Genomic DNA, 16,749 nt, shown 5'->3' with positions numbered 1-16,749 from the left:
GCTGGGTGGTTCAGTTGGTTGTAGCATCGTTCCACACACCTAGGTTGCAGGTTCGATCCCTGGTCAGGGAACCTGTGGGGGGGTAACCCATCGATATTTCTCGCTCTCTTTCCCTTCTTCTCTCTCTCAAACCAATAAAATCATTTCCTTGGGTGAGGATTAAACAAAATTGTTGAAATAAGGGTGATGGCTAAGAAGACTTAACTCTTGGGGTCAAGTCACTAGTAAGTAGCAGTAAAAAGATAAACTTTATTTCACACCTGACAAATAATTCCAAATTCTGCATTAGTGTTGTTCAAATGGCACTGGCAACATATTAACAACTTTAATGATTAACTATTAGAAAAGATTAATTCTGTATTATTTTCTAAGGATCACTTATATTTACTTATGAATTAAATATTTTGTCTAAAGACATCAAATCTGAACTCTTGAGAGATTTGTAAATTCAAATGTTTAAATGTCATCCTAATTTTGCTGCATTATTTTTATTCTACCATAAAGTTAACTTGTGTAAATGGGGTCACTAACCCAATTGATATGCTTAGAACATATCAATTTCTTTGTAACACATACTTGTGTCATTATGTTAAATAATTCCACCTGTAAAACAGGAATAATAATAGTATCTACTTCATGTCATTATCATATGGATTAAATGAGTTAACAAATATAAACTGCTAGAATAGTGCCTGAAAAATGACAAATACTCAACAGAAGCCTGCCATTATTAACACAATTATGAACCTGTGGCAGAATGATTTTTAAATTTGTAATATTCATTTTAAAAATAACACATTACCAGAAAAATAAACAATACTAAGGTAGTTTGATTAAAAACATATAAATGACTCAATGTACTTGTGCATTTTAACAATAATCCTATATAATAAAAGCCTAATATGCAAATTGACCGAATGGCAGAATGACCGGTGGAACAACCGGTTGCTATGATGCGCACTAACCACCAGGGGGCAGACACTCAACACAGGAGCTTCCCCCAGCCCGCAGGCCCCAGGCCAGCCAAGGTGGGTGCCAGTGGGGGCCCCCCAATCGCCCTGCCAGACACCCCACAGATCAGCCCTGATTGCCGGTCAGGTGTAGGGACCCTACCTGTGCACGAATTTTGTGCACCGGGCCTCTAGTTTTTACATAAAAAACAAAGAAAGCAGAAAATTTAAACCAAAAATAATGAATGAATTTTTACAAAAAATATAAGTAAGCTTTAGAAGAAAGAACTTTCTTTAAAAATATTAAAATATAAAATTTATTCAAAAGGAATAAGATAACAGCTTCTATGAAGTATGAGCTACATATAATAAGGAAACACAGCACTGTACCATAAGTCACATTTTTTCATCACATCAACATCTTCTTTTAATTATAAATTTTCTCCCTGGAATAATACAAAATAATAGATTAATATTGAAATATTATTATATTGATTTAGCATTAAAAATCCACTAAAACAATCAGGAGCATAATTTAAAGCAAGACTGGAAATACTAAGCTAATTGAAAAAATGAATAAAAATGGATCAATAATGGATCTCATGGATGTAAAAAGCAAATAATTCTGGTTGAGAATGAGGAAGGAGTGCAAGGTTAAACTAAATTGATTTAAAACACAAAAATGGGGACATAATAAAAATAAGATACTTAGCCACTGGTGTCACATAGTTCAAATGAGGGCACGATAAGAAAGACCAAAGGCTACATGAAGAAAGTCAAATGAAAAAGAAAGAAGAAAAAATAAAAATAGAGCAGGAAAGAAAAAAAAAAGAAAGTTTGCCCAAAGAAAGTAGCACAACATAAAGTAGAAAAATAGAGGGAAAGGGCCCAGGAGATTCTAAAAATGCAGGTCAAATACTCTTATCATACCTTGGCCTTTCCATGGGCCAGGAACTTTAAAATGTTATTATGTCTCTAGATATTACCTGCATTCCTGCCTCATCTTGTTTTTTTCCCCTTTTTTCCCCCTTATAGCTGATTTTTTCAATTCTTATTTTTCATTTTATTGCATAGTATACAGACCATATTTTGTAAACTACTTTTCCTTTTTGTAAATAAGATGGAAATAATACTTCCTATAACTTCCGAATAAACTATGACTTGGCTAATCAATCAACAACACTTTCACTGCTCTAATCTAAAACAAAAGTTCTTTACTGGAAGTCTGTGAATGCCTTAAAATTGTGTATGTGTAATATTTTGTGAGTTCTGAAGCTTTTGTCAGAAAAGCAGAACACTGCTGTTAGCGGTTTTATTGTGAATGAAATTGCCAACATAGCTAAGTGTCAGGAAATTTAGTATTTGGGCTGCAACAGAAGAAAGGGAGCTAACACTTGCTAAGCACTTCTCACATACCGACTTCTATATGGTATTCTGCTGAACCAGTGGATTTTAAGACTGCATTCTCTCTGGAGCGGGAACTCCAGTAAGGCCAATTGATGCCCTGAGCACAGTCCAACAATGCCTCCTGGCCCTTCCATTGCTTACAATAATGAGTTTAAGGTCCAAATCAGCGGATGAGTTAAATGCTATCAGACTTGGCCAGCTTGTTTTACTCTCTATAGAAATGAAACTCACACCATGAGTCAGAAACAAATGTAAAGCCAATGATACCTCAAACCAAGCTTTTTATTTTTATTTATTTATTTTTTTTAAAAATATATTTTATTGATTTTTTTACAGAGAGGAAGGGAGAGGGATAGAGAGTTAGAAACATTGATGAGAGAGAAACATCAATCAGCTGCCTCCTGCACATCTCCTACTGGGGATGTGCCCGCAACCCAGGTACATGCCCTTGACCGGAATCGAACCTGGGACCCTTCAGTCCGCAAGCCGACGCTCTATCCACTGAGCCAAACCGGTTTCGGCTCAAACCAAGCTTTTAAACTTTACATTCACCATTCCAAAGAAAAAGGTGTTTTTTAAAATATATTTTTATTAATTTCAGAGAGGAAGAGAGAGATAGAAACATCAATGATGAAAGAGAATCGTTGATCGGCTGCGTCCTGCACTCCCCCTTTACTGGGGATCAAAACCGCAACCCAGGCATGTGCCCTTGACCAGAATTGAACCGGGATCATTTAGTTTGCAGACTGATGCTCTATCCACTGAACCAAACTGGCTAGGGCAAAAAAAAAGGCTTTTTAACATGACAGATAAAGATAAAGATAATTACAAAAAATTCTATTCCAGTTAAGCGTGGCAGTGAAAGAATTAAATGCATTATAGCTAGTGCACAAAACTCTGTGGTGCTTCCACTTCCCTTGGTGCCCGTGCCCTAAGCTTGTGCTTATTTTCTTTAAAGGGTAATCCAGGGCAGTCCTGGAGTCTGAATATGCAGTCATGAAACAGGGTGAGCATGTAGCTGGTTAAAAATCGGATATAACCCTCCCTCAACCAGATAAATTATCTTTGCATCTGATTGACATATTTGTAATTCTTTCTAACACTTCATTTAAACAATAGCTTACTTGGCTTAAAAGTGTTTAAAAATTATTCTTGTAAATTGGAGACCAATGCAGTTAGTAGATGAATAACCTGAGAACCAGAACTAGCCTGTAGATCATGGGAAGGGAGAGGGAGAGACAGAAACATCAACAATGAAAGAGAATCACTGATGGGCTGCCTCCTGCACGCCCCTTACTGGGATAGAGATCGCAACCCAGGCATGTAACCTTGACCAGAATCAAATCTGGTATCATTTAGTCCACAGGCCGATGCTCTATTCCAGTGATGGCGAACCTATGACACACGTGTCACCTCTGAACTCATTTTTTTGGTTGATTTTTCTTTGTTAAATGGCATTTAAATATATAAAATAAATATCAAAAATATAAATATTTGTTTTACTATGGTTGCAAATATCAAAAAATTTCTATATTTGACACAGCACCAGAGTTAAGTTAGGGTTTTTCAAAATGCTGACACGCCGAGCTCAAAAGGTTCGCCATCACTGCTCTATTCATTGAGCCAAACCGGCTAGGGCAGAAAAAGACTTTTAACATGACAGATAAAGATAATTTTCAATATCTCATGTAAAATTTACAAGGCAATATATATTTATTAGAGCAATGTACACGTAAATGACCATAAACAGTAAAACCATAGCAAGTCAAAGTTTCAATAGTAGCAGTTCTCACTCTGAATTTTCTTACCTTCCATAAAAAAACAAAAACAACCCAACAGTGAAATTAGAAAACAATGGAAGCCCTACAGAAAAGCATTGAAAAGATGCCTTTCATTACCTTTCCCATAAGATTAATAATGTATAATATGCAAGTAATGAGCATCAGAGAATTGAAGAAAACCCTCAGATGAGCATTTGTAAAGCATAAGTTCCAGAATGGGTTCCAAAGGAGCCCTGAAGTGAGTTCTGAGTAACCCAAAGAGCCAGTGCCTTCTATCTATGACAAAATTAAGTCAACATAGGTCATGCAATTTGAGGCTTGTGAGCCATGAGAGTCCCATGTGAGCTTAAAGAAATGAGTAGTAACTATGGTTAACGCAAATTTAAAACTCAGTAGAGTATCGCTACAATAAACAACCATATGTACATAGAATTTAACTTTGGCTGAATTTTCTTAGGAACTGTCTACAGTAGTTTGCATATTTTTATTTTTTTATTGATTTCAGAGAGGAAGGAAGAGGGAGAGAAAGATAGAAACAATCAATGATGAGAATAACTAATCAGCTTCCTCCTGCACACTCCACGCTGGGGATTGAGCCCGCAACCCAGGCATGTGCTCTGACCGGGAATTGAACCCTGATCTCCTGGTTCATAGGTTGATGCCCAACCACTGAGCCACCCCAGGCAGGCTCTTCACTGATCCTAAACCTACAATAGATGATACTCTATGTCTTAAATTATACTCTTTCTTCTTATTTCACTAAGACAATAAAGGCAATCAATAAAGAAATTCCTCCCTTCCCACCAAATCTTCCACTGTACATGTTTCTGTACCCATATATTCTGCCTTCTTTCCCACTGCAGTGGATGAACTGCCTTCTTTATTCGAGGCCAATTCTGCTTCTCTACTGGATCCTATCTTCTTCTACCTTAAGAATTTTATTCCTTCTACTCTCCGTCTTGAATTATCAGTTTCCCTGTCTACTGGATCATTCCCACTAATATATAAAACGCTGGTTTACTGCCCTGATCAGTGTGGCTCAGTTAGTTGGGTGTCATCCCGTGCACCAAAAGGTTGCTGGTTCAATTCTTGGTCAGGGCACAGGCCCGTGTTGTGGGCTCAATCCCTGGTAAGGAGCATGCAGGAGGCAGCTGATCTCACATCGATGCTTCTCTCTCTTTCTCCCCCTCTACCTTTCTCTCTCTAAAAATAAATAAAATAAAAAATACAGTCAAGTTACAGGATAAAAATAAATGTATAAAAATCCACTGCCTTCCTATACACTAACAATACAATTTTAGATAAAGAAATGAGGAGAAAAAAACAATTCCTTTTGCAATTACAACAAAGAGAATAAAATACCTAGAAATAAACTTAACAAGGATGTGAAGGAACTATATACTGAACATTACAAGACATTATTTAAAAAGTTGGAGAAAACACAAAGAAATGGATATTTTATGTTCATTAAAATAACCAACATAGTTAAAATAGCCATATCAACCCTAGCTGGTTTGGCTTAGTAGATAGAGCGTCGGCCTACGGACCAAAGGGTCCTAGGTTCAATTCCAGTCAAGGGCATGTATCTCAGTTGCAAGCTCCTCCCCTACCCTAGGAATTGGTCAGGGCTCATGTAGGGGGCAACCAATCGATATGTCTCTCTCACTGTCTTTCCCTCTTTCTTCCACTCTAAAAATCAATGGAAAAATATCCTCAAGTGAGGACTAAAAAAAATTAATTAATCAATTAATTAAATAAATAAAATGGCCATATCACCCAAAGCAATATACTGATTTAATGCAATCCCCATCAAAATCCCAATAAATTTTTTTTAAAGAAATAGAACAAAAAGTCTCAGATTTGTACGGAACCACAAAAGACTCTGAACAACCAAAGCAATCCTGAAAAATAAGACAAAGCCAGAGGATCATTCTCCCTGACTTTAAATTATACTACAAACCAACAATAATCAAAATAGCATGATACTGTGGCAGAAAATAGACCAATGGAGCAGACCAATGGAACAGAATGAAAGCCCAGAAATAAACCCACATGTATATGGGCAAATAATTTTCCATGAAGGAGCCAAAAACATACTATGGTGAAAAGAAAGCCTCTTCAATAAATGGTGCTGGGAAAACTGGAAAGCCACATGCAAAAAAATAAAACTAGACTACTATTTGTTACTATACACAAAAATTAACTCAAAATGGATCACACACCTTTATATGAGACCTGAAACAATAAATTACGTAGAAAAAAACAGGGGATTTTATGAATTTGACCTCAAAGGCAAGAGAACTAAAAACCACATAACAAATGAATGGGACTATATCAAACTAAAAAGCTCTGCACAGTAAAAGAAACCATCAACAAAACAAAAAGGTAACCAACCAAATCGGAGAAAATATCTGCAAACAACACTTCTGATAAGGGGTTATCCAAAATATATAAAAAACTCATACAATTATTCAACAACAAAAAAGGAGCAATCCAAATAAAAAAATAGGCAGAGGACCTGAATAGATTCTTCTCCCAAGAAAACCCACAAATAGAAAACAGATGTATGAAAAGATGCTCAACTCCACTAGCTATTAGGGAAATGCAACTCAAAACTACAATGAGATACCATCTCACACCTGTGAGAATCGCTATTATCAACAAAACAAGTAATAACAAGTGTTGGAGAGGTTGTGCAGAAAAAGGAACCTTCATTTACTGCTGGTGGGAATGTAGACTGGTACAGCCACTATGGGAAACAGTGTGAAGGTTCCTCAAAAAATTAAGGATATAAGAGGAGCAACTAAGATGGCGGCATAGGTAAACACCGGGAAATTATCGCCTCACACAATAATTGAAAATTACCGCAAAGGACTGAGCAAACATCATCCAGAACAACAGGAAGGCTGGCTGAGTGTAAATTCCACAACTAGAAGGAAAGAAAAGCACGCTGAGAGCCAGAGGCGCTGCGGAGGTGAAGTGCAGAGGTGCGGAGGTGAAGTGCAGAGGTACGGTGGCGCGCGCGCGCGAGGAAAGGGGGTGGCGCCTGAGGACGCGGCTGTCTTTTTGAATCACAAACTCCCGACGACTCTGAACTCCGGTTCCGGGAAGTCTCTGGGGACCCAGGTCTCATACGGGGAGAAGCTGGTCTGTCCGGCAGCGAGCGAACTTGAGGGCGGCTTTCCCTCAGAGGTGCTTGCAGCCGTTACCGGAACACTGAGACGCGCGACTCCGGGCGGAGAATCGGCCATGGCCGCTTTCTCTGCCCTCTGACTCCCTGAGACCCCGTCCCACCCAGGCTGCGGCAGAGGCTTTTGCATGTGAATGTACCTAACTGCAGCCGAACCAGGAAGACCTGGAACTTCCAAGAGAAGGCCCAAGGCCCCGCAGCGGCTTGCATTGCTTCACAGCTGAGCCTCTTCGTGGCTCCTGCTGTGTGGCCTCAGGCAGAGGCTGAATTAGCACCTCCTTAGATCCAGGAGCCACTGTACCCAGTGGTCAGAGGGGGTCCATCCAAACTGCAACTCCTCAGATCCATAAGGGACGCACTCAGGGAGCAGACTCAGTGAGCACCAAAGCCCCACTGAAGCAAGTCTTGCCCCAGAAGGGTGTCTTCAGCACAGAAGTTCTCCCACTTTAGACACAGCTGATTCTCACGGCCAATTGGCCTGGAGGTCAATTCCTCCCAGTGATTCTACAACAACCAAGGCACCAAGAGTGCACCAAGAGTGTCCACCCCAGGTAACTGGGGAGGCTGAGCTACTGGGCCCTACAGGACACCTGGCGCACAGGGCCACTCTATCAACACAGGGAAGCTGCCAAAATGCGGAGACAAAGAAACAGGTCACAAATGGCAGAAATGGAGGAAAGCAAACGATTGGATATAGAGTTTAAGGCCACGGTTATAAGGTTTTTCAAGAATTTTATGGAAACCGCCGATAAATTTAATGAATCCCTCAATAAGTATAGGGAGACCATGGAGGACATGAAAAAGGACCAACTAGAAATTAAGCATACACTGACTGAAATAAAGAATAATTTACAGAGATCCAGCAGCAGAAAAGAGGATCCCAAGAATCAAGTCAAAGATTTGAAATACAAAGAAACAAAAAATACCCAACCGAAAAAGAAAAAAGAAAAGAGATTCCAAAAATATGAAGATAGTGTAAGGAACCTCTGGGACAACTTCAAGCGTACCAACATCAGAATTATAGGGGTACCAGAAGGAGAGAGAGGGCAAGATATTGAAAACCTTTTTGAAGAAATAATGACAGAAAACTTCCCCTACCTGGTGAAAGAAATGGACTTACAAGTCCAGGAAGCGCAGAGAACCCCAAACAAAAGGAATCCAAGGAGGACCACACCAAGACACATCATAATTAAAATGCCAAGAGCAAAAGATAAAGAGAGAATCTTAAAAGCAGCAAGAGAAAGACAGTCAGTTACCTACAAGGGAGTACCCATACGACTGTCAGCTGATTTCTCAACAGAAACCATGCAGGCCAGAAGAGACTGGCAAGAAATATTCAAAGTGATGAATAGCAAGAACCTGCAACCAAGATTACTTTATCCAGCAAAGCTATCATTCAGAATAGAAGGTCAGATAAAGAGCTTCACGGATAAGAAAAAGCTAAAGGAGTTCATCACCACCAAACCAGCATTATATGAAATGCTGAAAGGTATTCTTTAAGAAGAGGAAGAAGAAAAAGGAACTCTTACCATTTGCCACAGCATGGATGGAACTTGAGAGCGGATAAATACCACAGGATCTCACTCATTTGTGGAATATAATGAACAACATAAGCTGATGAACAAGGACTGATCCAGAGACGGAGAGGCATTGATTGGACTGTGGGGACTTGGAGGGAAGGTAGGGGAGGGTGGGGGTAAGGGGGAAAAATCAACCAAAGGACTTATATGCAAGCATATAGGCCTAACCAATGGACATGGACAACGGGGGGGTGAGGGCATGAGCGGGGGTGGGGGAGGGTGGGGGGTAGAGGGTAACGTGGGGACAAGGACACATATGTAATATCTTAATCAATAAAAAATATATTAAAAAAAAAAAAAAAGAATCCAAGAAAAAAAAAAAATTAACGATATAGCTAACATATGACCCAGCAATCCCTCTTCTGGGTATCTACCTGAAAAATGTGAAAACATGTATTCATAAAGATATACATATCCCTATGTTCAGTGCAGCATTATTCATGGTGACCAAGACATGGAAACAATTTTTCTAGTATCCTTCAATATGATTGGATAAAAAAAAAAAAAAAAAAAAAAAGATGTGGTACAGCCCTGGCAGCTGTGCTAAATGGTTAGAGCATCAGCCTGTGCACTTGAGGGTCTTGGGCTCAATTCCTGGTCCAGGGCATATACCTGAGTTGCAGATATAATCCCCAATGTATGGGAGGCAACCAATTGACGTGTCTCACATCGATGTTTCTCTCTCTCTCCACCCTTCCCGTCCTTCCATTCTCTCTAAAAAAAAAAGAAAAAAAGAAAAAAAGAAAAGATCAATGAAGAATATATCCTCACTCCTCAGGTGAGAATTAAAAAAAAAAAAAGATGACGTGGTACATATATACAATGGAATACTACTCAGCCATAAGAAAAGATGAAACACTGCCATTTGCGACAACCTGGATGGATCTTGAGAATATGATTCTAAGCAAAATAAGTCAAGTCACACAGAAAAAGTCAAGAACATTCACTTGTGGGATATAAAACTAAAAGGAACAAATGAACAAGCAATCCAAACAAACAGAAACTAACAGACACAAACAACAGTACGGTGTTTAGCAGCAGCAAAGGAGGGCGGGGGAGGAAGTAAAGGGGATCAAATATATAGTGGAACCTCATTTCTCTAACTGAATTCATTCCAGAAGGCTGTTCGAGAAGTGATTTATTCAAAAACAGAATAATTTTTTCCATTACAAATAATGTAAATTGAATTAACACATTCCAGACTCCTAAATGATTCTGTTTTAACCTTTCTTATATACAGTGCATGTCTAATGTACTGCTTAATTTATAAACAAACGCTTCTTTTCTTAAATTTATTGACTTCCTATTAGCCTTAAAGGAATTTTTCACATATCACTGTCTCTGAAATACTATCACCAGCTAACTGCTTTTAGTTTATCTTTTTTTTTTTAAATATATTTTTATTGATTTCAGATAGGAAGGAGGAGAGAGATAGAAACATCAATGATGAGAGGGAATCCTGCACGGCCCCTACTGGGGACTGAGCCCCCAACCCGAGCATGTGCCCTTGACCGGAATCGAACCTGGGACCCTTTAGTCCGCAGGCCGACGCTCTATCCACTGAGCCAAACCAGCCAGGGCCTAGTTTATCTAATCAACAATTTTTCTACCTCTTCAATTACCTATGATTGCTGTTTTGTGAGCAATTTCACACCCTGAGCAACATTAGCACTCTTTTTTAAAAAAAATTTATTTTATTGCTTAAAGTATTGCAAAGAGTAGTACATATGTCTCCTTTATTTCCCCATTGACCTTCCCCCCGCCTCCATTGTTTGCACTCTTGATGGCCTCTTTATGTTTTCAAATTGTGTTAACCCTCTATTTCACCAGCAACAAAAGCCTTCTCTCCTTTGTTTGTTGCCTGAGAGACACGTTTTGTCACGCTGAGGTATCAACACAAAAGGGTTGTCAGCTGAGACATTTTTTCTGTGAACAACTTGGGTAGAGAATCAAATTGTTTGAGATGGGAGACGTTAGAGAAAGGAGGTTTTGATTGTATAGTGATGAAAGATGATTTGACTCTGGGTGGTGAACACACAATGCAATAAACAGATGTATTATAGAACTGTACACTTGAAACCTGTATAATTTTATTAATGTCACCCCAATAAACTTAATAAAAAATGAAACAAAAAACTTATAACTTCAGCCTCAAACTAATCACTCATTTGTCATCGCCACCTAGACATCTAATAGAAATCTCAAACTTAATATATCTAAAATCAAACTCTTGATTATGTCTATGCCTCCAAATCTGCCTATCTCCTAGTATTCCCCATCTCAGTAAATGCTCAGATACTCTGGCCAAAGTCTTTGACCTCTATTTCACTCAAAACCTACATTACATCCTGTTGGTTCTAATTTCAAAATATATCCAGAAATTCAACCATTCTCAAAAGTTCTACATCTCTCCTCCTGCCTATCCAAAATCATCTCTTGCCTGGATTATTACAAGTAGCCTCCTAGTGATGGTGAACCTATGACACGTGTGTCAGAGGTGACACGTGAACTCATATTTTTGTTTGATTTTTCTTTGTTAAATAGCATTTAAATATATAAAATAAATATCAAAAATATAAGTCTTTGTTTTACTATGGTTGCAAATATCAAAAAATTTCTATATGTGACACGGCACCAGAGTTAAGTTAGGGTTTTTCAAAATGCTGACACGCCGAGCTCAAAAGGTTCGCCATCACTGGCCTAGATAGTGTTTTTTACTAGATAGTTTTTGCTTTTGCGTCTTTATCATCCACTCTTCGTAAAGCAGCCAGAGTAGTCCTTTAAAAACATAAATCAGATCATGTCATGTCCTTAAGCAAGCAGAACGCTTCAATGGCTTCCCATTACACTTCAAATAAAATCCCAACTTCTTACAGGAACTATAAGATCCCTTTCGTACCCCACAGAATTATCTCTTACTTTCTCAGCTACTACTCTCCCTCTTGTTTACACCAAACCAGCCACACACATCCTAGCTGATTTTTGAACATGAGGCATGCTAACACCTCAGCATTTTAGTAGCTGTTGTTCCCTTTCCTCCAATGTTCTTCCTCCAGATACTGAGATAGTTTACTTCCTTATTTCCTACAGGACTCTAATCAAATGTCAGAGGCCTGTCCTGATCACTCTATTTAAAATAGTACTCCTGTCACAAGGCATCCTCTTACCAACTTTCTTCATAACACTTCTTTTCACCTGGCATTAGAACGTATGTCTATTTAGTTGTTTATTGATGGTCTCCCCACTAAAATGGAAGTTCTGTTTGGACAGGTTCTTAGTCATTTTTGTTTATTCACATAATCCTAGAAACTACTATTATATAGTTTTTCAATAAATTCTAAATGAAGTGAATGGCTGAATAAATGATATACAGTGAACACAACTGTAATCTTAAAGGCTAAATGAAAACAAATTTTATCAGGTTTTATAGAAGACTAGAGGCCTGGTGCACAAAAATTTGTGCACTTGGGGGGTGGGGAGCCTCAGCCCTGCATATGCCCTCTTGCAGTCTGGGACCGCTCAGAGGATGTCCACCTGCTGGCTTAGGCCCGCTCCCTGGGGGATCGGGCCCAAGCTGGCAGTCAGACATACCTCTGGCAGCCCGGCAGCCCTTGGGGGATGTCCACTTACCAGCAGGGAGCAGACCTAAGCTGCAGTTGGACATCCTTAGTGCTGCTGAGGAGGTGGGAGAGGCTCCCGCTACCACCGTTGTGCTGGCAGCCATCAGCCTGGCTTGTGGCTGAGCAGAGTTCCCCCCGTGGGAGCGCACTGACCACCAGGGGGCAGCTCCTGCATTGAGCGTCTGCCCCCTGGTGGTCAGTGTGTGTCATAGTGACCAGTCATTCCCAGTCCTTCTGCTGTTAGGGTCAGTTTGCATATTACCCTGTTACTATATAGGATTGAGGCCTGGTGCACGGGTGGGGGCCGGCTGGTTTGCCCTGAAGGGTGCCCCGGATCAGGGTGGGGGTCCCGGCTTGGGTGCCTGGCCAGTCTGGGTGAGGGGCTGATGGGTGTTTGCAAGCTGGTCACACCCCCTTTAGGGTGGGGGTCCCCCACTGTGGCGCCTGGCCAGCCTGGTGAGGGGTTGATGGCTGTTTGCAGGTTGGTTAAGCCCCCCCAATGGGGACCCTCACCCCATGGATGTTTAGCCAGCCTGGGTGAGGGGCTGATGGCTGTTTTCAGGCTGGCCAAGCCCCCCGGCAACGGAAGCTCCCAGCCTCTCCTTTTTTTCCTTTTTTTTAAATTCTGGGATTTATTTACCTTCTATAATTAAAACTTTGTAGCCTTGAGTGGAGCTCAGAGCCGGCCAGGGCAGGTGGGAAGCTTGGCTTCCTCCATCGCCAGGGGCAACCCAAGCCTCCTGCTTGCTCCAGCTCCATGGCCACAGCCGGCTGGAAGCAGGTATCTGGGGTTTATTTATCTTCTATAATTGAAACTTTGCTGCCTTGAGTGGAGCTCAGAGCCAGTCGCAGCAGGCTGGAAGCTTGGCTTCCTCCATACTTGGGCAACCAAGCCTCCTGCTCGCTGCAGCTCCGTGGTTGCCGGCCGCCATCTTGGTTGGGTTAATTTATATATAGTTGCTCTGATTGGCTGGTGGGCGTGGCTTAAGGCATAGCGAAGGTATGGTTAATTTGCATGTTTGTCTTTTATTAATGTAGATTGTCTTGCTTATTATACCACAATTTCATAATGTGTAAATTTTGTTTTAAACACAATATTACATTTATATAGCTTTTTACATGTAAATAGTAAGTTAAGCTTTTTTTTTTTTTTTTTTTTTACAGAGAGGAAGGGAGAGGGATAGAAAGTTAGAAACATCAATGAGAGAGAAACATCGATCAGCTGCCTCCTGCACACTCCCCACTGGGGATGTGCCCGCAATCAAGGTACATGCCCTTGACTGGAATCGAACCTGGGACCCTTGAGTCCGCAGGCCGATGCTCTATCCACTGAGCCAAACCGGTGAGGGCAGTAAGTTAAGCTTTTTAAAATATATATATATTTCTATTTATTTCAGAGAGGAAGGGAGAACATCAATGATGAGAATCACCGATCGGCTGCTTCCTGCACAGCCCCCATGGGGGATGGAGCCCGCAACCCAGGCATGTGCCCCTGACCGGAATCGAACTCAGGACCCCTCAGTCCGCAGGCCGACGCTCTATCCACTGAGCCAAACCAGCTAGGGCTAAGCTTTTTTTTAATATGAGAAAGGGTATGGAGAAATGAAAAGAAACTATAACACTGTCTTGAATCCATGCTAAAAACACTTTTCAAATTGTTCAGGCTACCAAACCCATTTTTACGTGTTTAAAAATGAGGCAAATGGGCACTTTAAAAAAGCGACGGTAATATTACCTAGAAGAGATTATTTATTTCCATATGCAAACTATAGATTAAATGCTTATAAACAATGTTGAGTGTAGTAGGTATATAGTTGCCTATTCAGTATGATATGTTCAAAGAATAATGGGAGTAGATGAATCATGTGAATGAGATATTCTGAGCCACTGTAGAAGTTTATGACCAAAACAAAGGTTACCTTAATCTTTACTAGAATGGTTTCCAGGAAGTCTAGAAACAAACTAATTTTGAACATTTTCCAATATTCTTGAGTTAAAAATACTTTCCTAACACGAGGTAGAATAAGTCCTTTAAGCAAATATAGAGATTATATTTAATAAAAAATATAGGTTATTTTTAAAAAATTACTTTTCAAAGCAAAATTTTTAACTCTACTTTTCAGTTGTAAAAGCATTCCAAACTTACAGTGAATTTTTTGTACTTTCAATCATCTAATGGCATGCTTCATTTAAACATGGATTTTCTACAACTAATAAAATGATATTCAATGGAGACAAATCATTATAACTTCTAATGTATAAGATACATACCTGAGTTAAGCCAGCACCTGTTTGCATAGAAGACTTTTTAAATAGTCTCACTTCTTTGTTTATGTATCTTAGCATTCCACTAAGAGTACTGAAGTCATTATTCTCAGAACTGTCATCTTCTAGGTCATATGTGAGAGGTTTAAATGAGTCAGACTGGGTATAAGTCAGATCCTTCTGGCTTTCTTCTAATGTTGAAGGTTGTCCTAATTGCATTTTTTTTAAGTCCTGTAGTAATTCTGCAGAAAGATCTTCATCACTATAAGTTTTGAAACTAAGGTCACTGGCACTAATGGAGCGACGTAGTTTTCTACACTTGAGAAAAGCTGTTTGAGCATGTTTAGTAAATTTTGGATCTTGAATGCCAGGCATATTTCCTATTGGAGATGTGAAGGAGGCTGGTAGAAACTTGACATCTTCTGACCTTTCATGTCCAGAAATTTTGGCTTGTAATCTGGTTAATTCTGATTCCTGTAGAAAAATTGTACATAGGAGGTACTCAATACCCTTTGTTAAATAAAATCGCTGACTCTTAGAAGTCATCTAAGTCAACCTTCATCCCAGTATAAAAATTCCTTTTATAACAAATTAACAGGGTTTTCCCAGCTCTGTTTCAAGCCTTTTGGACAATTACATATATTTACTTGAAATACGTTTAAACTACACTAAGGAATTCCATAAAAACTAGATTTTCCTTATATAATTCTTTTCTGCTTAGTGTTAATCACAGTATCATTCTCTAGTCAAGACTAAAATCTTCATCTAAAAATTTCTCTGCAAAAGTGTAAAAATACACAATCTTTTGTTAATCTAATATATACACACAAAAAACCCCACAACTCCCTTCAGAATTTTCTTTTATTGTTTTATTGCTCAAAGTATTACAAAGGGTATTACATATGTGTCCTTTTTTTTCCCCCGCCCTTAACAATCCCCTGGCCTCCCCTACCCCCCAGTGTCTTATGTCCATTGGTTATGCTTATATGCATGCATACCAGAATTTCTAATAGAAAATAAATGTATATTAGCTACTCTGCTTTATATGTCCTCATTATAAGAAAGCTTTATTATGGTAGAAAATTTTCAAAGAAAAACCTTTAAGAAAATGATTACTAATATTTGATAAATCAATCCTTATTAAATAAACTTTTCATTTCTATTATTTTTCCATGTCCTACATTTGGGTCTTCTGACCCAATTTTGGGATCCTAAGAATGAGGTTACATTGAAAAATAATAAAGCCTAAGAAAGTGAAGAAAATACATTTTCATTTTAAAACTTAAATGATATGTGTAGTAGTCTCCTGTTCAAATACATTCTTTTTCTTATGGGTATCCATCCTATCTAATAAAAGAGAAACATGGTAATTGGCGTATGACCGCTACCCTTCCCATTGGCTAATCAGCAAGATATGCAAATTAACTGCCAGCCAAGATGGCGGCCAGCAGCCAGGCAGCTTGAAACTAACATGAGGCTTGCTTGCTTCAGGACGGAGGAAACCAATGTTCCCCACCTGCTTTGCTGGCCTCTGAGCCTGCAGTTTAAGAAACATTGTAATGAATATAGAAGCTAAACAAAACCCCAGAAACCTGCTTTCAGCGAGGCCCGGATCTCAGAGCTGGAACTGATACAGAGTTTCGATTATAGAACCGAAACAAACCAGATACCTTCTTGCAGCAGCAGAAGCCTCCGAGCTGGAGCCAGAGCTAAAGCTGGCCCAGAATAAAAAAAGAAAAAAGAAAAAAAGGAGCAGTTGGGAGCTTCAGTCAGCCTGAAAACAGCCCTCAGCCCCTCACCCAGACTGGCCAGGCACCCCAGTGGGGACCCCCACCCTGAAGGGTGTGTGACCAGCTGCAAACAACCATCATCCCCTCACCCAGGCTGACCAGACACCCCAGTGGGGAACCCCACCCTGATCCAGGACACCCTTCAGGGCAAACCAGCCAGCCCCAC

General features: G+C 39.7%; 1 protein-coding gene across 1 annotated transcript in view; it reads right to left on the bottom strand.

Annotated features, from left to right (window-relative positions):
• Positions 1-14,700: 14,700 nt before the first annotated feature.
• The window catches only part of CCDC18 (coiled-coil domain containing 18), a 113,667-nt gene continuing 111,618 nt past the window's right edge, over positions 14,701-16,749 (bottom strand). The window contains exon 27 of the mRNA XM_036348470.1: positions 14,701-15,267. Coding sequence (XP_036204363.1) covers positions 14,701-15,267 — 567 coding nt within the window. The remainder of the gene's footprint in view (positions 15,268-16,749) is intronic.

This window comes from Myotis myotis, unplaced genomic scaffold (genome assembly GCF_014108235.1).
Source record: "Myotis myotis isolate mMyoMyo1 unplaced genomic scaffold, mMyoMyo1.p scaffold_m19_p_2, whole genome shotgun sequence".
In the NCBI taxonomy this organism is placed as follows: Eukaryota; Metazoa; Chordata; class Mammalia; order Chiroptera; family Vespertilionidae; genus Myotis; species Myotis myotis.
The sequence above is the reverse complement of the archived record's forward strand: the minus strand, read 5'-3'. Positions and strand labels throughout refer to the sequence as shown.